The following is a 20,343-nucleotide window of genomic DNA, read 5'->3' as shown; positions in this document are numbered from 1 at the left end:
GAGCGAGATCGGACAGTGCATCGAGGCAGTATAGAGAATTTATTCGACTCAATCATGTATAATATTATTTCCAGGAAAATACATGTCCACGGTGACCCATTTCGATGTGTCGACGTTAAACTCGTTTTCGATAAAATTGCGAAATAAACGCGTTGTCTGTTTCTCGTTCGATCATGACAGTGCAGTGATTTTGTTAGAAGCATCATATAAACATCTGTGGGAAATCAGTGGATTCTCTCAGTGAAAGCAATCATCTACAGAAAGGCACTTTATTACCTACCATCGATACAGTTTTCATAATTACAAAAAATGCAGAAAACTCGAAAGAAAACGCGAAACTTCTCACAATTCCTTCTCTCACGCAGTAGTAGATAAGAAAAAGTTGAGAATTGATATCCGTAACTTCCATATATATTTTATTTCATCTTGATAACGCTATATATTCAGAGATATCTCCACACCCCACGATATAGATATTCCATGGTCCCTTTTCATAAAATTACTACAGCTACTATTCAGCTTACCTTTAAACTTTCTTTCGTTCCGCTCTCGAAGTTAAACACGCGCCTCGACTGCCAAAGAGATCGCGCGATTCGGTTCGCTACTCCTCCACCTTTGCGTCACGATTTCATCGGGAAAAAGGTAATACGAAAGGAACAACTACGGCGGAAAACGAAGACAGAAAAAGGGCCGTGGCAGTATGGTCTTCGCCGCTCGAGATTTATCGAGGCCGAACACCGATGCATTAGCGATGGAAGAGCGCGGAAACGAGATGAAGGCAACGAAGCGAGGGAGCAAAATCGACGAGGGTGTCGAAGAGAGGAGGCATCGACCAACCTCTTCTCCGCCCTTAACCGCTCTCCCTCTTCTTAAAGCCGAGGAGGTCCCTCAAGACGTGTAACGAATCAATTGAGATCAGAAGCTCGCCCGCGCGCGGGAACCTCCGCAGCCTCGAATAAAACCGGATTCAAACGCGCGCGACGCTGTCAGAAGACGAAAGTGTAATTAAAGAAGGCGCCGCTTAACTGAGACGCCTCTGAATGCACCGCTGATAAACGGACACTCCGCTCGGAGAAATACCCTTGAATACTGATTTAATTCGATCCCGAGCTTATCCAGTGCTTATCGTTGATTCGCGACGTCGCGCGATAAGAGAGGAGGAAAGTGAGGATGAAACCGGTATTTCGAACTGGTTGCTAGTTTGCACTGCGTTTTGCAGTTCCGAGCTCGATACTGGACTCCCTATCGCCTAGGAAAACCTCTTTGGGAATGAAAATCGCAAGTTTCGCTCTAAAAATATAGCGGTGTTAACCCATTGGGGACCAAGAAGTGGAACAATGCGATTTTAATGCGACAAGGCACTAGTTTCATAAAATAAATACAAGCTAACACGACAGGATGTTCGATGAAAGGTATCAGAAATTTAGGAGGTAATTCTACATGCTAAAATGAGACAAAAATTAAAATGAAATGTGTCTGACTCAAGACTTATTCTACTGATTTCGTTATGTCTGGCGCAGGTCTTATTCTAGTTACTTCACTGTGCCTGACTCGGTATTTATTCTACTGACTTCTCTGTGTCTATCTGACTAATGCGCTCCGACAGGAGAATAAGCCTCAAGTCAGACACATTAATAACTTTTAAAGAGTCTTCAACGCAATTTTGTTACTCTTCATTTTTGTCCTATTTTGACATATAGAATCGCCTTTCAACATTTCTGATACCTGTCGTCGAACATTCTGAATATTCTTAATAAAAATATTTATGTACATGTGGGCAAAAATTTAAGGGTTGATTCTTAACTGAAAAAAATAAAACATCCCTTAAATTTTACGCCACCTGTAGCCTAACATACATAGTATAATAGTTCGAGGAACACAACTACTTTTCCACGAATAGTCCCGCGTCTTCCTCAAGCATGTACGAGTCCCCAAAAATAATTTACACCATCTTCCATGGATTTTTCCGCGAATCCTCGTCATTACAAAGTTCCCCAGACACCGCGCGCGTCAAGGTGCTCTAGTTTCACCAGGACGGATCGAGGGAAGGGCACAGAGCAAAGGAGCACCTGAATGACAGGCTCGAATCATTTCTCTTCTGTGTCCATACTGTCCTTCAGACGTATCACGATACGAGACACATAGTCATTGAGCAAACGATTCCTAGCCCTTCCTACGTCCATCACCTCCTCGTGATTCGCCTCTTCATGGTTCTCGTAGTCCGTTACGCAAATGTTTGTGATCAAACTGAAGGCGAACACAGATAGGTCGCAGTGTCGTGCAGTGATCACCTCGTGGACAGTGGACATTCCTGAAAATAGAGGCGAGTGTAGAATGTGGTTGAACGTGGGACTTCTAAGGGGACGATGACATGGTTGATCGCACTAACCGACCGCATCGACGCCAACCATCCTCAGCATCTTCAATTCCGCCACAGTCTCGAAATTCGGACCCCCGAGGCACGTATACACGCCTTTGTGTACGATATCGCAGATGCCCATCTCCTCCGCTACTTGTTGGCCTATTTCTAACAGGTTCGTGTTGTAGGCTTTGTTCATAGGCGGGAACCTCGGCCCGAATCTAGAACACGGCAGGAAAGCGAGATATTTCCACGGAATCGTGTCCAGGACGCTCCCGAGCGGGAGGAAGGAAGACGCGGAAAATTCCATTAATATCGAGGGCCGCTAACAAAGAGAAAAAAAAACTGGGCCGATAAAGAAGCCGGCGCTCAGCTAGCTGTCGGATGAAAGGTCAGACGGGAAGAGAAAGCGGACAGGGGAACTCGGAGGAACGCGAAAAAGAACGATCAGGAGGGAGCAGGAAACTGAAGGGAAATTCTTACGTAAATACTTCAATCAGATTCTTTACTCCAGGGAAGTAAATAGTTCATCAATCCAATTCAACCGGTTATTCCGATGAAATAGATTAATTTTATTCCTTCATCGACCTCAATGATCCCCTACGAACCTCGCTGCCGGGCTTTTGTCGGATTCGAATCCATCCCCCTTTCACGCTGACAATTTTACCACTTTGCTACTTTTGATTTGTCATCCTTAATACATTCACGAGCCACTAGATATTTAGTAAAACGACACATGTTCCACAAAATTATGGAATAAAAATTTGAAATGAAAAATCCTCAAAACATCATGGCCCACATATGGGACATGGAACTGTCATCACCTCAACCCTCCAGCTACAAATATTTTTAACTTTCTGCACCTGGAGGGTTAATTTCTCTATCCTCCATCGCTTCTTTTCTTAATAAAATTGCAATGGCTTTAGTAACATCACTCTCCAAAGCTTAATCGTCGTGTTTCTAGTGGATGTGAAAATTGGCCAGCGGAAAGGCAGCAAGTGTGTCTGGGATAGGTCGATAAGGGAGCATCGGTGTGTGATACGGGCGAATGGAGTAAGGCAAGGACTGTTTCATAATACGGCGAGGGGAAGGAGAGCTGGAAAAAAAGTACCTGTCGTCGTTGGGTCCTTGAAGTGGGTTATTCCCCGCAAAACCCATCATGTTCACGTGATCCTTCACTATCATAATGTCGCCAACCTTGTATGTGGGATTTAGACCTCCCGCCGCGTTTGTCGCAATCAGATGGGTTACGCCTACGAGCTTCATAACTCTCACTGGCATCGCACACTGTTGTGGGAGTGAGAAAACAAGACGTGTTAGATGTTTGGTATGAACTTGAAACACGACTAGTGGTATTTGCTAATGAGGAATGCTCTCTAAGTTTCTTAACACCTTCAGTGGCACGCTAAATTTAGTAAAAATTCTATCACATAGGCAGTGACTCCGATTTTTAAGAAAAATTATTTTTAAATTTGTTTCTGTATCCTGTCATTCTTTAGTGAAGTTTAATTAAAAATTATCAATCACACATGAGTAATAAACATGACAGTGAAAGTGTTACAAGATTCAAAAATTTCGAAATTTGTAAATTTTCATTTAGGGAGCTCGCCTCATAAGCTTATCTATAAGGCAAAGTTCAATTGCATTCAATTACGCACAAAGTATGCTTATTTACGTTTCACCGCGATAACAGCAAGTTCATTTTCGTTGAAAAAAGAAACTAATCACCAGCAAACATACCTTCCATAATGGATAACCCTCGTAGTAATGAAATCTTCCTTGCATGCACATGACCGGCACACCCTGGAGATAGCCGAAGACCATCTGACCTCTGTGACCCTTGACAGTGGAGACAGGAAAATTCGGGATCTCCTCGTAAGGGAAGCTCTGCTTGTCTTCCAGGGAGTCCGCCAGGGAACCTGGACACAACTCGTTTTGCTCATTTGTCCCTGTTCGGCAATAGAGAAAACATTGACTGGGAAAATACACAATAAGCTCCACCACCGCCGCAGCGTTTGTCAAAACCAGCCACGTGTTTGTCCAGCAGAAGCATGCAAATTACCAAAAAGCTCAGAGACAGAGACACTACTAACCCATTCCTGAGCCACAGATTATCCCTATCCTGGGCCTGACCTTCGTTCGATCCAGGAGGTACTTCGCTGACTCTTGCAGCGCCTCGAAAGTGTATCTGGAGAAACAGAGAAACCTTAATTAAATGAAAATGAAGCAATCGAAGCGAGATGACTAGTCGATTCACAGCTGAAAACGAGGAAAGGCGGTGTTTCCAGCGAGTCACAGGTGTAAACGTATCGATAAGCCCGCCAAAACAATGGGACAAACCCGTCGCAGGGCGGCATGAGTTACGTCAACGGCAGAGGAACGAGCCCGATGTTCCGCCGACGTAATTTCACCGAGAAACCACCGCAAAACGGCACAGTTGCCTGTTAAACTGCTAACAGGCTCAAACAGCGGCGAATTTAAGCCGAACGTAGGCTTCGGGGATATTACAAATCATTCATCGAAACATGCACGGCCGCTTAACGTGTTTATGAATAGTGCACGCTCACCGTGCACAACTCATCTACCGTGTATGCGCTCACGCGTGCGCCGATGCAGAATGCGCTCGCCCGCTAGCTTCGCCGACCGGTTCTACGCACAGATGCACACGCAGAATTTCCATGCATCCGAGCGGATAAGCGCGCCCCCGGCGTAATGCCACGCGTGACGCAATCGGAAATTACTTATGCGCCTAGGAGATGTTTTTGTGCACCAGATCGATCGGGATGAACGTTTTCGAAGCAATAAAAAATAATTCTAGGAGGGAGCGAAATTGAAGGAAGTACACCCCTACTTAGAAGTAATAAGATGCAATTATAGAATGCAGATCAAGCAGGGCAATCAAGTTATGCAAGAAGAATCGGTTAGCCATTCAAAGAAATGCTATTGCAATTTGAAACTGCATCGATGCATCTGTGAAGAAAATTGTACTCTGGGATTTTTTGTACAATTTCTATTGAGATAGAGTTGTGATTCGTCTCAGTTACTGTAAGTATCTTGTATAGTGTAGGTATATAAATAATAGGTAATTGAAGACTTTCTCTCAGTTTTCCTGTGTCGGGGAAAGTAGAAGCATCGAGAACTTGAAGTGAATGTTCAAAATGAATTTCTTTCGACTGCCACATCAGTCATATACGTAGCACAGTTCCATACAGTCATCACTGTCATCACTCATATTCCTTTATATAATAATTATAGATTACGTGACCAAGAACTCAAGCTTATTTGAAATTAAAATCGAAGCAATCAAAGCGTTACACTTATCAGGCCTTTAAAATCGATTCTCATATTAAATAACTACTCTATAATTACTATTTTTCTATTTTCTGCTGCAGAATTGAACGCGTCAAGAGACAAGGCAGTCAGCAATATGTTTCACGTATCTGTTAAATGGTATATTACTGAAATCATTTGGAGTGACGAATCGCACCGGTGCGTCGACCCGTCGTGCAGCATTTGGTGGAATGTTCCCTTAACATGTTGAATGCGGCTGAATATGCATCCGCGTCGCCAATAACAGCCAGACCGAAGCTGGTCGGCATTCAGCCGCGAATCTGAGAATTGCTTCGCAGTTTCGCCAGCGTCTAGGGTGGAAAAGCTTTGATATAGCCGCGGGTATGCCAAACGTCATTAGACCGACCGCATTCGCGGATGCTCCATCGTAAAACGGTATTGTACGGTGCCCGTTATGAATGGCAAATGTGAGGTCGACGATTATTATAACGACGTGAATGCCCCTTGCCCCGGGCCATCGCCTCCCGATTCAATGACGCTCCCGCGATTCTGGAATGCAATATCGGCTCCTCTAATCGCGAGTTCGAATGTCGTTTTCGACTGAACGCTGAGCAGCGCCGCGCTTTCTTGGACTTAGCTGGAGCAGGTATATGCACTACAAATGCGCTTCCAGAGGGAAACTAAACGTATATATTTCGACAAAGTTTCTCTCGGATAGTTTGGCCAGAGTTTGATCACATTTGTGATTGCGATGGAAAACGACGTGGATAGTAGATACATTCATATTTGAAGGAAAAATAATATTAATGTGCAGGGTGTTCCACAACAGGTATCAGAAATTTTAAAGGAAAATTCATTATTGAGAAAACGTCTAATGTGTCTGACTTGGGACTTATTCTACTGTCAACGTACTCTAGCTACATCAGACACAGTTAAGTAAGATAAGCCCTAAGTGAGACACAGCGAAGCCAGTAGAACAAGCTTCAAGTCAGACAGAGCAAAGTCAGTAGAATAAGTCCAGAGTGAGACATAGCGAAGCCAGTAGAATAAGACCTTAGTCAGACATCGATAACTCTTAAAGGCAGCCTCCAACACAGTTTTATTATTCTTGATTTTCATCTTGTTTCAACCCATAAAATCACCCTTTAAACTTTCTAACACTTGTAGATTTAGAAGTTACAAGTCCTACGTCTTCAAAATATGTATCTTGTACCGACTTAGGAAAAGTGGACTAGTGCATCCTTTAATGACATCACTGACGATAACACCAATACAATTTTTATCGCATCTAGTCTACAATTGTCTGCGCTCTGCTATCACGACCGAGTAATGTCAACTCGCTTATTTGCTCAGTTCATTTAAACGCCAAGATTTTTCTGCTGACATGTAACTCTTGATGTTTGGCATCCAGAAAGGGAAACAGTCGTAACTCTTATCGGCGTAATTACTAGAGCAACGTCAACAGAAAACACGCTGCACAAATACCAAGTTCCATGTAAAAAAAATCAAATAACGATATCATGGCTTCCGTTTTTCATTCCTGTTCGGCACAGCTCCGAAGCGGCGTTTTCAGCAACGCGTTCCATTTTCCCACCGCGCGATTCACGAAGTGGGTAAGAGCGGGCAGAAAGTCTCTGGGATAGGGAAATATCGAGCGCGCGCGTTTCAAGCGAAAGTTCCTTCATTCTCGCAAAAAGTTTAATGCCACTCAGATTTCTATGCGCCGATTCGAGTGTAAAGGAACGAGGGAAGGGAAGCCAAGGGACTCGGGGAAGGAAGGGTCGGAATACGCAGTAAATATTAAACGTATTGAGGAAGAATTCATCTCCGTCGAAAAGGGACGGGGTCGTAACTGAATCACGATTTCCTCTGCGTTTAATTCCGCGGTGAACTTTCGCGACATTCCACGACCTCTGTGCCGCAGAAAGCCCTGACAAATTCAACTATCAACTCCTCCAATAGAGCCTTCGATAAAAATTCAAGCGACCTTCGACTCGATTCCTCCGAAGAAATCGACGAAAGTCTCTGGCGACAATGATGTAACAGATTACGAAACAGAGAAGAAATTAATCACGCGAGTCTGTTCTTCTCTCTTCGTCGTTGTTTACGAGCAGCGTGTCAGCAGAGCCACGCCATTACGTTCAACAATTTCTCGTTTGCGTCGCTCGCGAGTCTCTATTTGTTTCGATTAAATAAACAAAATCAAAGAAGGAACGCTTGTCGAAGTTCTAATTGGACGTTTCGCGACAGGAAGTTGCGAGGAAGTGCCTAGCGTGTCCTTGTTATGCCTCGAACTCGGTGTACCCTTCGAGAAAGAAGCTGCAGATGTTCCTCGTGCGACGAACATTTACCAGTGTTAATGACTAGAAATACGCGGAGCAGAGGGAGGTGGGACGAAGCAATCTTGTTGCAATTTCGAGGAAATATTCAGCAACGATTTGCTCAGGTCTCTTTTCCCGATCATTAAAGATGCACCGGCGCAGCGAGCTGCTAGACAGAGGCTGCATGCGAATGTCTAATGGCGAATTACGCTCCCCGTTGTGAGGACGATTTTCGGGAATAATTTAGAGCGGCGCGCGACTATTAAACAATGGGACACGCTTTCTCTTCAAACGAACCGCCGCAGATGGAGACATCAATAATGCAGCTGCCCTTTTAGACGCCGATTTGTCTGACGTTCTTCCTCGACGCAATTGCCATTTTCTCATCCTCGAGATCCGTCTCGGTGGACTCGGCTTATCGAACATTGTTGGCCAAGAGATAATTGAACAGGGGATTATTATTATTGACTTTTGCAATTGCTCGGACAACTGAATGCCTCGGCGATGGTAATGCCTGAGCTGCTGGACGCGAATAGGTTCGGAGAAGTCCAGCGAAATTAGTTGTGTTTCAAAATTTCATATGGAGACGGAGTAATATGTATCCAGCCACTGTTCCCGCGTTGTTTATTAACCGAAAGTTTGGTGCTCGGCTCAAGTACCTCCGTGCACAGTGGTGAACCTTTTCGACGTTAATGAGCTTGCAGGAAAACGATGATACGATCCCTCCACTTCCGCTTAATCCTGCCTCGACGCGACATAATGATGGAGCGATAGTCGTTTGTAAAATTCTAATTGACTTTCTGACAATTCCTGTTCTATAGATGAAACCCCTCTTTTCTTTGGGACCGAAGTGAAATTCTGTCTAATGCTTTATCAATATTTGAAGCTGGAAGAGAGAAGTTAATATTTCTCGACGAGTGAGACACGCGACGGGAACCATGATCGATCTAACCCAGTTTCGTCAATTACGTGCACGTTCGTTTTTAATATACAGGCGCAGCTGTACATGCATTTTAAATAGGGAGTTGTAAATAACGAAGTTTACTTTGAAAGGGTTTTTTGAAGCAATAAATTGCAGAGGTTGACGAAACAAATTTGCTTTTTATTTGAATGGAAGTAGTTGTGTTTAAAAATTGTAGCAACTGGAGGCAGAAATATTAGAATTTATTTCTATTTGAAGCTTTAAAAAATAGGAAATATTATGTAACGTTAATATTTTTACTTTGTGGAGTTAATTGACTTGGCAATTACTTGGCACTATCACAACTAACTTACGTGCTATGTCGTAAATGCTTGACCGTCGTATGGTGGAATTCGTTCTCCGTGGGTCGTTTAAGCGTCTGATAATGATCATGGCCGTTGACATTGTTGTCGAGATCCGCAAAAGGCATTGTCCCCAAGTCGGCAGGAATCAGCGAGTCGATCGAGAAACGATTGGCAAGAAGAAGCAAACACTAACGTCACGATGCCAGCAAAAAAAGGGAACTGAACTGGTTAATGGACAGTCTACACGACGCTCCGTATCGCGAGCTTACGAAACAGTGACTGGCGGCTGGCCTGCGGTCGGGTGCCTGCTGTTTTATACGGAAACTCGGTGCTGGTGAAAAAACGCGATCACCAACGAACTGACCAATCGTTTCAGACATATACCATGGCTCCCTCCAATCCTCGTGGAGATCGATACGGTCGTGAAATCGCTGGGAGGTAGGGGCACACACGATGATAACCCATTACGAACTAAATGATCCAATTGCCACCACAACTCTCTTATTTCTTCCATGTGACAATAACGCTCGGAATGCTCGTCGTCCCTGCGAGGAATTTCGTTTTGTGTTTGCAGAATCTTTTCATCCCGATACAGTCGTCTATCTTATCAGACAACGTCCACTCGATACGAAATTTGTATATCTACTATATTCTGCATAAATATTTCGACACCTAAGGAGGCTTGATAACAATTTTCATATCTTGCTCTTAATGAAGGCCTAAAAATTGCCGATTTTTGGGCTGCTGTCACTATGCGAAAAAAAATCGCAGAGCAATGAGCCTGGACTCATTTTAAAGGGCGAAGTCTCTACTTTTGCACCCCTGAATTGAATTTTTCCGAAAATCATTTTCTACTTGGTTGCAGATCGAGAAAGAGAAGGTGATTTTTCCTCAAATTTTTTTCAAATTCAAGCGACTCTCCGGAGCTTGATAAATTTTTTTCGAAACTTATTCTGTAGTAAATCTCAAGCTTGAAGCCTTCCTTTTCCAACGAGAGCTTAAAAATTGATCTACGATTTTTTTTCGCTGACTTATGACACTTTAAGTGAAAAGTGTGACTCTGGCCTCAAAATAGCATAATAATCCAGGGGTCGAAAAAATTGCGAAACTTTGAGCTGTTGTAACTCCGTCAAAAAAAATCGCAGGGAGATGAGCCTGGTCTCATTTTAAAGGGGAAAGCCTCTACTTTTTCACTCCTTCACTGAATTTTCTCAAGAAAATTTTTTACTCAAATACAGAGTGGGAAAATGAAGGTGGTATTTTCCCTGAAAATTTTCCTAGAAAAATTTCCAAAGTCTAGGAATTACAGAAGATATCTAGAAAGCCACACTCTGTCCATCGTTGCTGTATAGACTGATGATTGATCTCCGCAAAACATAACTCTTCGAGACCTCCAGCTTCCGCAGCATCAGTCGCGAAATTATCTAGCTCTGTTAAGGAACAGGAAATTCAGTTACCTTTCTCTCTCAGCAAACACCGCTCTACTGGGGAAGCAGATCTTTCGTTTCAGATTAGATGTTTCGTTATTACGTGATGCAATCTTGCTTGTCCTTGGCGTTATAAGTTGGACCTGTTGCTCGTATCCAAGAGAACTTCAAGTTCCCGCGTTATTAGCCGCTTTAGGCCAGCCAAATGATCTTACTAATTCCTCACGAGTCTTTAATAGCTCTTGACCCTGACGCCCAATTGCCAAGGAAGCTGTCGGTACAGTTGGGAGTGGTTCACTTTAGGTCTGATCTTATTGGGCAGACTGCGGAGGATCTAAGCAAGGTATCTTCTACTGGCTAACACCTTATCTGTGATTAGGAATAGAGTTCTCATTCGCTATGGTCCCGAGACTCATGAATGACCTTATTGACTACCGAGTTGATTCATACGTCGATTCATATTTGCCTTCGTTCGAGATAAAATGGTTATGGGTCTGTGAATTGTACTCACGATATAGGATCACTGTTCATTAATGAATCTGAATATTAGCGTGGAACACTTTTCTGAAACCAGTTACTAAACTAAACCCTCTGTTGGTTTAACATTGCTCGAATTCCAGTCCCTACAATGTCCCGAAAAATGCGCTCGAAAATGCCCTGTCGAGTCCATTAAAAGCACATCAGAAGTATGTTCGCGGATATTAGCAGCCCGCTTAACGGGACGAAAAGGGATCGGGGGTGGGAGCCTGGAATCCCGCAACCAAACTGTTGCTGCAGCCACATCTCAAATTTATCCGAATATTAATTACATACCGCTCATGCATCCCACTTGACCAAGGCGTATCGGGAAATCCCATGGCAGATTTACGTCCTAACGATGACACGTGCTCCAATTTGCGAAGATATGAATTTCTGCTGGCCTCTGCTGCTCTCAGTAACGGGCCAGTTGTGACAGATTAGCACGGATCGTGCATAAATCAAACCGACCTGGGATCTTTTCGAGACCTGCTCGGTAATTATACCGATCGCGACCCTGAACGTGTTGCACCGTCTCGTTAAAGGAACTGCTCGCGTACGTGCAGGAATCCGTGGTACCTTGCTTTGTCTTATACGCCAAATACGTATCGCCTTTGACGTTATCTGATCGAAAGTTCGAAGAAAACAAAGACAACAAGATTTCATCAGACTGTTTATCGTAATCCCCTGCTAATAATCTTTGACCACCAGCGTAGAATAGCCCAATCATCGGTTATTTATTTAATCGAATAATCTGCTATCGATCATATTTGACGATTCATTTCCTGTTCCCAATCCATTTTGAGATCGTTCCAAGCTAGTCGGTTTATCGCTGTTAATTATACACGATTGGTTGTTTGGGATTAAGGTGGAGCAGATTATCCATCAGGTCCCATTTTCCCATCGCCTGTCCTCCCTTTTCGTAATATTCCGCGATTACTGCCTTTGGGGGTGATTTTTCTCTGGAATCCTGTTTTTCTATTTCCCCTAGCGAAATGCACATTCTCTCGCATCAGTTATCGCGTAACAAATGCGCGGCAATCGACATACGTCTTCTTAGACCCCACTGTTTCCTCTTAAATGCTAGATATCGGAGGAGAAAAACGAGGAGACTGAAAAGGGCGTCTGAACCGCCCCTGTAGCTTTTGCAGACCTGGCTCTTATTTATCGGAGCCTTTTTGTATCGGAGATCGCTCGAATTTTTTATTCCCTATCGGTAGTTCCAATCGAATAGTGCAAAGGTCAATGAAATTCATTATACCACGTATCTAATCTGTACATCCAAATGTTTAATTATAATGTCCGGAGGTATTCTAAATTCTACAGGTTGGACCACGTAATGAGGTCAATTCATTCGCAAATATTTTCAGCAAAAATTGGTCAACTTTGACTGACGATAACTTCGCGAAAAATAGTCGTAGGATCGTGATATTTTTTTTTAGATTATAGCCTGAAGTCTCCACTTTAAGATACTATGCATTTATTTTGAGCTTAATGCACTCCTACCACTGGAAACCTTTAAACCTGAGGGCATGTTCGTTTATTAAAAATTGCAAAGTTTGACAGGATACAGAGACTTGAAAAAATTTTTTTCGAAGATGCCGTTTCCAACAGCATAAACTTCAGACCTTTACCTTTAATTTAAAAAAAAGATCGAGTCGCTACGATTTTTTGTCGCAAAGTTACAGCACTTTAAAGTAGACCTTGCATTTTTGTCACATCCAGGCACTACCAGTTGTGCTGCGAAAATGCAGGGTCTACTTTAAAGTGCTGTAACTTTGCGAAAAAAAATCGCAGCGACTTGATCTTTTTTTTAAATCAAAGAGAAAGATTCGAACTTTATGCTCCTGTAAGCAAGATCTCCAAGAAAAATTTTTCCGAGTCTGTACATCCCGTCAAAGTTGGAAATTTTCACTACGGAAAATTGCAAAGTTCAGGAAAATGCAGGAACTCGTTAAAATTTTTTTCGGAAATGCCGTTTACGGGAGCATAAAATATGAACCTTCCCCTTTAATTTAAAAAAAAGATCAAGTCGCTACGATTTTTTTTCGCAAAGTTACAGGACTTTAAAGTAGACCTTGCATTTTTGTCACATCCAGGCACTACCAGTTGTGCTGCGAAAATGCAGGGTCTACTTTAAAGTGCTGTAACTTTGCGAAAAAAAATCGTAGCAACTTGATCTTTTTTTTAAATTGAAGGGGAAGGTTCATAGTTTATTACACTGGAAACGGCATATCCGAAAAAAATTTTTTCAATTCCCTGCGTTCTGTCAAACTTTGCATAAAATCAATATCAAAAGTACCTGAAAAATCGTATTATCCATTCTACTCTAGAGAAACATCTATCCCTGATCAAGCTTATACAATCTAATAAATATACATCTTTCCAGGATCCTTTGGTCGCCTTAAAGTAGCCTTGGCGATTCCAGTTGCACCTTTTTGCCCGTATAATAAGCGAGAAGAAACGAGTGCATCGGTCACTTCCGGTGCGCGCAGAACCAGTCGCAAGTTGCAAATTACGGTGCAGCATGAAAGCAGCGAGGTGAAACGTATGCAAGATGGGAGGCACGAATAGACTGTAAACTCAGTTTTCGCGCGTCCTCCCTGGTGAGGCGGAAGCTACTTTGCGATGCAACGAGTAATGCATAATTTCGCCGATCGTCCACAAAGAACCGCGGCCCTTTGGTCGTAAACAAATTTCGGTGGGCCAGCCGTGCTAACAGATTTTCACCGTCGCCGAACTTTCCTAATTGAAACTTTATATTGTTCGGAGAACGAAAAAAAAGAGCGAGAAAGGAGAGCGAATGCATAAGAGGACTTTTAAATAACAGAGGAGATCGATGTGAATGCAGAACGCGCATGATGGTACAGGAACCACTGCATCCGACAAATTTTAGCTTGTTTACCCGCAATATTATAATCAAATCAGCAGGCTGTGGGCTAAACTAAACAGAACGTGAAATTAACAGCATCCAATGCGGAAATTGATCCTGTTTACGCTTCAGCATCGTTCGATTAATAAATCTGCTCTAACAGAGGGTGTTTATTAATGGTTACACGGTCTTCTTGCTTTCCAAAAATCGAGAAACAATTTTCTTCCTATTTCATCGACCAACACATTTGGGAAATACTTTGATGAAAGAGTTTTTTTTTAAATTAGATTAATTGAAATGCATATCTTGCTCTGAGTAGGATGAAATGAAAATTTTAACTAGATTCTTTTCAACAGATCTTCGAAAATACTTACCCATTCTTCTGCACCTCTAAGATAGTAAACAGTGTTTCCTCAACATAGGTTCACTGCTCACTGATGTGTTTATAGCGTGGAATATCAACTCATACCTATAGTATCTACTTGAGCCTTATCAGAAATTATTCTCTAAATACTTTTAGACTATAGCCAATGAATAAGGAAATACAAGGAGAAAATACTGTAACCGCTGAAAGTGGGAGGAGTTCGATTATTCTCGATCGTTTCGTAACCATTCGCACCCTCCCCTGATCGGGATTTCCCCTAAACGACCAGCTGTTGACGTCGATCTCTCATCGACGGAAAGCAATGATCAGTAATCGCAATCCAGGTCACGGAGAACAGAATGATCGAGCAAGGAATCTCCTTTCTTTCCACCTCCATCGATCGACCGTAATTGTCAATTAAGATCGCTCGATTAAGCCTTCCATTGGATCACAAACCATAGGTCGATCCACCCAGTGGAAGCATTCATCGGGAAATGTTCTTCTTCCTTTCAACTTTCAACCCTCCTACCCTATCCTGCCTACGTTCCTCTTTCTTATCATTCGATGCGATCTGAAAGTGTTACGTGGACTCGTCATGAAATGATTATCATGGCCAGGCAGTAATGACTACTGTTGTTTTCCTCGGACACGGTTCCAAGAAATCGCTGCTGTGTCTGAGAAAGCTCGAACGTTGGAGGAAGCGAGAGCGACGCTTAAACGATCGAGCTTGCACAAGATCTCTCGGAGACGCATCGTAAATGTGTCGTTATCTCGTCTCACGACTGACGAAACTTGATTACAAACAAGTCGTGCGAGCGTACAGAGCTGTTCTCGGCACGCAATAACAGTGTAATTGTGTAAGCATCCGAGAGTGATGCTACAAACATACAGGGTGTCTCAGAGAGCCAGTGACAAGAGACAGTTTTTCGTTGTGAAATAAATTGAGGCCTCCCAGTTGGAGAAATCAGGATTCAAAATTCATAGGGATTCACTGTCAAAAATGTCATCTATGCAAAAGGGAATAACTACACAGATTTCATCCCCTCTTTTCGTTTTTTCATCGTTATTTCTGTTTCTTCTTTATTAATAATCGTTTTCTTTTGAGTTGGCCCTTATCTTTTGAAACGCCCTGTATAATAATCTTAGCACTAGATCGTGGAGACAATATAGTACAGTTACTCTAATGTCACCTAGAAATTAAGTACAAGTTTATTGGATATTCCTCTGATGATCAAGCGAAGGAATGAGGAGATAAGTGCCTTCTTTGATCATTATAAGATTTACTTTTGGCATTTTTTTTATCGATTCACTGTTACGTTAGACAAATGTCAAGCAGGATTGTGTAATAGATTGTGTAATAGATAATCATTTCGAGAAGAATTCACGAGACTCAGAGCTGAGTTCGATGAGTTATTGTTTTCTTTTCCGAGGAAATATTTAAAGAAAGAATATCGGGTTCCTATGGTGTTAGCGAATGTTTTCGTTTCTGCAAACACCAGTGATTACAGTGACCACCAGTTGCGAAGTTGACTCTCGATAGAAGATTTATGATTTATGTATTATTGGTTTAATCTCGGCTAAGATAAATATAACAAGCATGATATTACGAAATTGACGCGACCCTCGCGGTTGGTCTGCGAGTGATCTGCTGGGGTTCTTATTTATCATTGGCCTCAAATAAATTATCGCTGGAGAAAAATTAAGGAACGTAATTACGCATGCAGCGAATTGCACTTAAATTACAGCTTTTATATTAACACGGCTAACGTACATTCAAATAAAAAATGAACTTTCTCAGAGTAACTATAAATAAATAGGAATACACTCGTGAAACAATTATTTTCCTTTCTAATTTTTCTATTAATAATCTGACAATCTAAGCCTAACATAGAAATTCTAATGTTTATTTATAATACTATTACGTAGGATTAAAATATTTATTTATCGCAAAAAGAGCATTTCAAAAATTATGCCAAAACGTGTACAGAAATACTATAGCCATCTAGCGGCGGCCCCAGAACTACAAAAGTAGGAAAATCTACTTTTCCTTCATTTACGGGCAATTTGACGGCACAGAATCATTGTAGAAGCCCTAAACATCATTAAACAATGATAAAAAAATCATAGAAATTGTTTATTTACTGTAAAAACAGCATTTGGAAAATTTGACTCGAAAACGGTATCGGTGGCGCCATCTAGCGGTGGCATTGCGGTACTAGCGCTCTCGAAACTATCCTAGTGCTGCCATTTAGCAGTGGAACTAGGAACTAACGTCTAAAATATAAACATTTTAAAAATGATTTATTTATTAATTTAGCAACAATTTTACATTGTAAAGTAGTTATAGTGATTCTACACATAATTATGCAACAATATTGAGTAGCAAAATTGTTCATTTATTACAAAAAAAGCATTCAAACACTTTATAAATAAACTACCATAAATTTCACTTATTTATTAATTTTTATAGAAACTGAACACACAGCACACTTAATGAGACACAGAAATTAATTATTCAATAATTATAAGCGAGAAAAGTGCATAATTATTGCAAAAAACACGATTTTTGTAATTGGAGGTTAGGTGGGGTTAGACGTTTCAGTACCCAGGCGAGGGGGGTGCGGGTGAAAACTCTAAAAATGACAGGTCGATCCAGATGGCGCCACTAGCGTGGCGGCATCAGGTCCGTATTATTAGCTGCAGGTACCTCTTAAAATTAAATTTTATAAATCCGATAAAAACCGTAATACAATAATTATGTAATTCAAAATTGTTGAATAGCAAAAATCTCTGCTTAAACATATATTCTGGATGCTCATATTATAATAAATTAATAAATAAACAATATCTTCCATTACTTGGACGGGGGAGGTTAATTCATAAATGTCGTCACTAGATGGTTATAGCATTTCCATCCCCGCTTTTGATCGTAAATAAACAATTTTTATTATCCAATTTCATGCTGTAAATAATTGTATTCTGTCTCAAAAAACACATTCCATGCTCTCAAAATGCAAATAAACAATTCATTATTTTAATAAATATTTCGGGTTCAGTCAGCTGGAGCTCTCACAAAATCTTCGTAAGTTAATTATGAGTATTGACATTTCAAAGTGGCTGTCGCATGTTTGGATTCCTTATTTAATAAAACATAAATAAAATAAAAATAAGATCACATGTAAAAGTGATAAGCAATATTGAAAATATTTGGAACAACGTATGGATGCAATTTTAATATCACTTTACAACGAATTGCATTTACACTACGAATGCTATTACGATTCTCGTTCTATGGATTATAATTTATCAAAAATTTTATTATAGAATTGAGAAAAATCAAAATCTCGTCAAATTAATTTGTATACGACATGGCAACTTTGGAAGACAAGATTTTGGGCGAGAAATTGCACTACTACTGTAGTAGTTCTAGCGAGGATGAAGGAAACGATTCTGCGGATTCTGATAAAGAATCAGAGGAAGAAAAATATGCAGCTGCAATTACTGACTCGGTTGAACCATCATTTTCAGAATGGGATGGCACTTCCAGTAACACAGGACCAAAGGGTGTGATTAAAGTAAGATTCTGTGTAAATTATATCCTGTATATTTTCACGATAGTTACTTCAATATGTTTCTTATGAATTTCAAGGATTGGCAACGGTACAAACAGTTAGAGGCAGAGAAAAAAGAAGCTCAAGAAAGGGAAAGACTTGAATTAATAAAGAAATTAAGCCTCACATGCCGTACTGCTTTAGATGAAGAAAAGGAAAAGATTTTGGAAACTGATCCTGATCTTGCAGAACTATTAGCTGATGAGTTTCTGTTAGAATATCAAAGACAAAGAATGAAGGAGATGCTTGCAAGAGCAGAGAAACTCCGCTTTGGTAAAGTTATTAATTTAGAGACTACAGATCAGTTTTTGGAAGCAATTGATAATGAAGATAAGTCTGTAAAAATTGTGGTTCATATTTATGAAAATAATATTCCTGGTTGTGAAGCTATGAATGGATGTTTGATATCTGTTGCAGAGGATTATCCTTTTGTAAAATTTTGTAAAATCTCAGGTTTGTTTTTTAAGTATTACTTTATTTGATATAAGTTAGAACACATATTACATATTAATCGTTTATTACAGGTTCAGTTGCTGGACTTAGCAAACGTTTTAAGAAAGATGGAGTGCCAGCTTTACTGGTTTATAAAGCAGGTCAAGTAATAGGGAATTTTGTCCATGTAACAGATTACTTAGGAGTAGATTTTTATGCCTCTGATGTTGAAAACTTTTTAATTGAACATGGAATGCTTACTGATAAAAATTGTGTACCTGCCATTATTTCACAGAATGAAAATACGTTATCAGATAGTGATTAAATAAAACAGATGAATCTTTTTTACATTAACAATATATCTTAAATAGGTTCATTATAAAAATCAGTAATAGGAAAAACTATGTGATACATTATCAATTCATTCATCTCGATTTTACCTGACATAAAAAATGAGTATTCTTTCTTAAATAACTATGTGGGTAAGGAAATACTTATGAATAACAGATTTTCATTTTTCATAAAAAGAAGTCTGTATATTTGATCAAAAAATATATTAAGATTGTACATATTTGTATTCAATAAAATAAATTATGAAATTTATGTACATATGACTATGATAAGGATTTATTTTCGAGCTTATAATTAACTTAGAATTTTTCTAAAATTTGTTTCTTTTTCTTGATAGCCTGACAAAAATGTAGATAAGTTTTTAGGACTTCATCATATTCTGTATTTTTTAATTTCTCATACTGACTTCTTAAATTTTCTTTTTCTTTTATTTCATTCATTACTACAAATAACTTCTCATCTACAGCTGCATTTAATATTCTATGAGCATCAATTGTTATTGGAGTTTCTTTGAACATTTTTATTATACATGACAACTTTGTTATTTTTGCCTGCATTTCTGCAACTTGAGCTTGCAATAACAAATATTCAGCTTTTTCTAAATAAATCTGATTTGTATCCTGATATTTAAGAGTATTCCATTGATTAATCAGGGCTATTGCTTTCAGAATATCAGCTTCATACTGTGAGCACAATTCTTCAATTTTATCTTTCCAACCAAACAGCTGTATTTCATAAGGTTCAAACAATTTCTTGCGCATGTTACAATTTGTTGATTTTAGTACTTCTTTCATATTTCCTCCCAGATTCTCATATCTGAAACATTAGTCATTTATCATAAATTTGTACTTTGTTAATTCAATGCATATTCATATTTTACCTTAACACAAATTCATGTATCTTCTCTCGTAACAATGTCTCTACGTAACACCTAATATCTAATACTTCTTCGTGAGTAAAGTCATATTTTGGGAAATCAGTGATTCCCAAGACACTTGATTCTTCTTGTACATTCCCCAATGATGTTGCTGGCAATGACAAACGCATATACTTATTAAGTTCATGAATAGAAAGTAATCCCCTCAATTTATTGGTAACTCCTTCTGACAATGTTCCCTTTTTATTCAGAGACACCTCTTTTAAGCAGTCGAGAACTATTTCATTTTTCGCAAATTCGCCTATACTTTCCTCACACAAAGTCAGATATTTTACAGCTTTTTGTAAATGATTATAGTCTTGATTAGGATGGGTTACATTTTTACTCGTACTATGCGAGAAGCACGACTGCTGCTCTAACAAATTTGGCATCGACTCTGCTCTGCCAATTATTTGATTAGAATTTAAACGAGAAATTCGTGGTATACAGATATCTAAAAATGAATACCATGAATGATAAATCCTGAATTTGTTGCAGCCATTAAACACAAGAAAATGATTAACAAAAATATACCAGATATATGGCTTAAATCTCCAAAACTATTCATATTGTTAGATACCAATTGAATTCCTTCTTTCTACAAGTACGAATAGTAT

The 20,343-nt window shown here is 40.1% G+C and overlaps 3 protein-coding genes across 4 annotated transcripts; 1 reads left to right on the top strand and 2 right to left on the bottom strand.

The window, feature by feature from the left end:
- Positions 1 to 255: 255 nt before the first annotated feature.
- LOC143187129 (purine nucleoside phosphorylase) lies at positions 256 to 9,507 on the bottom strand. 2 transcript variants are annotated; one of them, XM_076391129.1, is made up of 6 exons: positions 9,247 to 9,507; positions 4,453 to 4,547; positions 4,100 to 4,308; positions 3,471 to 3,646; positions 2,390 to 2,580; positions 256 to 2,311 (listed from the first exon to the last, which is right to left on the bottom strand). In XM_076391129.1, the coding sequence occupies exons 1-6, from the start codon at positions 9,360 to 9,362 to the stop codon at positions 2,088 to 2,090; spliced, it is 1,011 nt and encodes a 336-aa protein (XP_076247244.1). In that variant the 5' UTR covers positions 9,363 to 9,507; the 3' UTR covers positions 256 to 2,087. The 2 variants fall into 2 exon arrangements, with proteins under 2 accessions (XP_076247244.1, XP_076247245.1); XM_076391130.1 differs by having other exon boundaries at positions 4,100 to 4,278.
- A 7,587-nt stretch (positions 9,508 to 17,094) lies between these two features.
- On the top strand, positions 17,095 to 18,923 carry LOC143186871 (phosducin-like protein 1). Its single transcript, XM_076390687.1, has 4 exons — positions 17,095 to 17,498; positions 17,741 to 17,991; positions 18,066 to 18,480; positions 18,552 to 18,923. The coding sequence occupies exons 2-4, from the start codon at positions 17,785 to 17,787 to the stop codon at positions 18,782 to 18,784; spliced, it is 855 nt and encodes a 284-aa protein (XP_076246802.1). The 5' UTR covers positions 17,095 to 17,498; positions 17,741 to 17,784; the 3' UTR covers positions 18,785 to 18,923.
- Positions 18,924 to 19,037: 114 nt separating this feature from the next.
- On the bottom strand, positions 19,038 to 20,294 carry LOC143186869 (uncharacterized). The gene is made up of 3 exons (XM_076390686.1): positions 20,261 to 20,294; positions 19,691 to 20,180; positions 19,038 to 19,626 (listed from the first exon to the last, which is right to left on the bottom strand). The coding sequence occupies exons 1-3, from the start codon at positions 20,292 to 20,294 to the stop codon at positions 19,110 to 19,112; spliced, it is 1,041 nt and encodes a 346-aa protein (XP_076246801.1). The 3' UTR covers positions 19,038 to 19,109.
- Between the last annotated feature and the right edge of the window lie 49 nt (positions 20,295 to 20,343).

The sequence above is a fragment of the Calliopsis andreniformis genome, unplaced genomic scaffold, assembly GCF_051401765.1.
Source record: "Calliopsis andreniformis isolate RMS-2024a unplaced genomic scaffold, iyCalAndr_principal scaffold0022, whole genome shotgun sequence".
In the NCBI taxonomy this organism is placed as follows: domain Eukaryota; kingdom Metazoa; phylum Arthropoda; class Insecta; order Hymenoptera; family Andrenidae; genus Calliopsis; species Calliopsis andreniformis.
This window is presented reverse-complemented; position numbering and strand designations above follow the sequence as displayed.

Bases quoted from the DNA above. Each gene is read 5' to 3' on its own strand.
- LOC143186871 (XM_076390687.1), top strand. From the start codon at position 17,785: ATGGCAACTTTGGAAGACAAGATTTTGGGCGAGAAATTGCACTACTAC. The intron at 17,992-18,065 runs GTAAGATTCTGT...ATGAATTTCAAG, and splicing joins GACCAAAGGGTGTGATTAAA to GATTGGCAACGGTACAAACA. The intron at 18,481-18,551 runs GTTTGTTTTTTA...CGTTTATTACAG, and splicing joins AAAATTTTGTAAAATCTCAG to GTTCAGTTGCTGGACTTAGC.
- LOC143187129 (XM_076391129.1), bottom strand. From the start codon at position 9,362: ATGCCTTTTGCGGATCTCGACAACAATGTCAACGGCCATGATCATTAT. The intron at 4,309-4,452 runs GTTAGTAGTGTC...ATTGCCGAACAG, and splicing joins AATCTGTGGCTCAGGAATGG to GGACAAATGAGCAAAACGAG. The intron at 2,312-2,389 runs GTTAGTGCGATC...CTCTATTTTCAG, and splicing joins GGTTGGCGTCGATGCGGTCG to GAATGTCCACTGTCCACGAG.
- LOC143186869 (XM_076390686.1), bottom strand. From the start codon at position 20,294: ATGAATAGTTTTGGAGATTTAAGCCATATATCTG. The intron at 20,181-20,260 runs GTATATTTTTGT...ATTCATTTTTAG, and splicing joins AGATTTAAGCCATATATCTG to ATATCTGTATACCACGAATT. The intron at 19,627-19,690 runs GTAAAATATGAA...CTAATGTTTCAG, and splicing joins ATACATGAATTTGTGTTAAG to ATATGAGAATCTGGGAGGAA.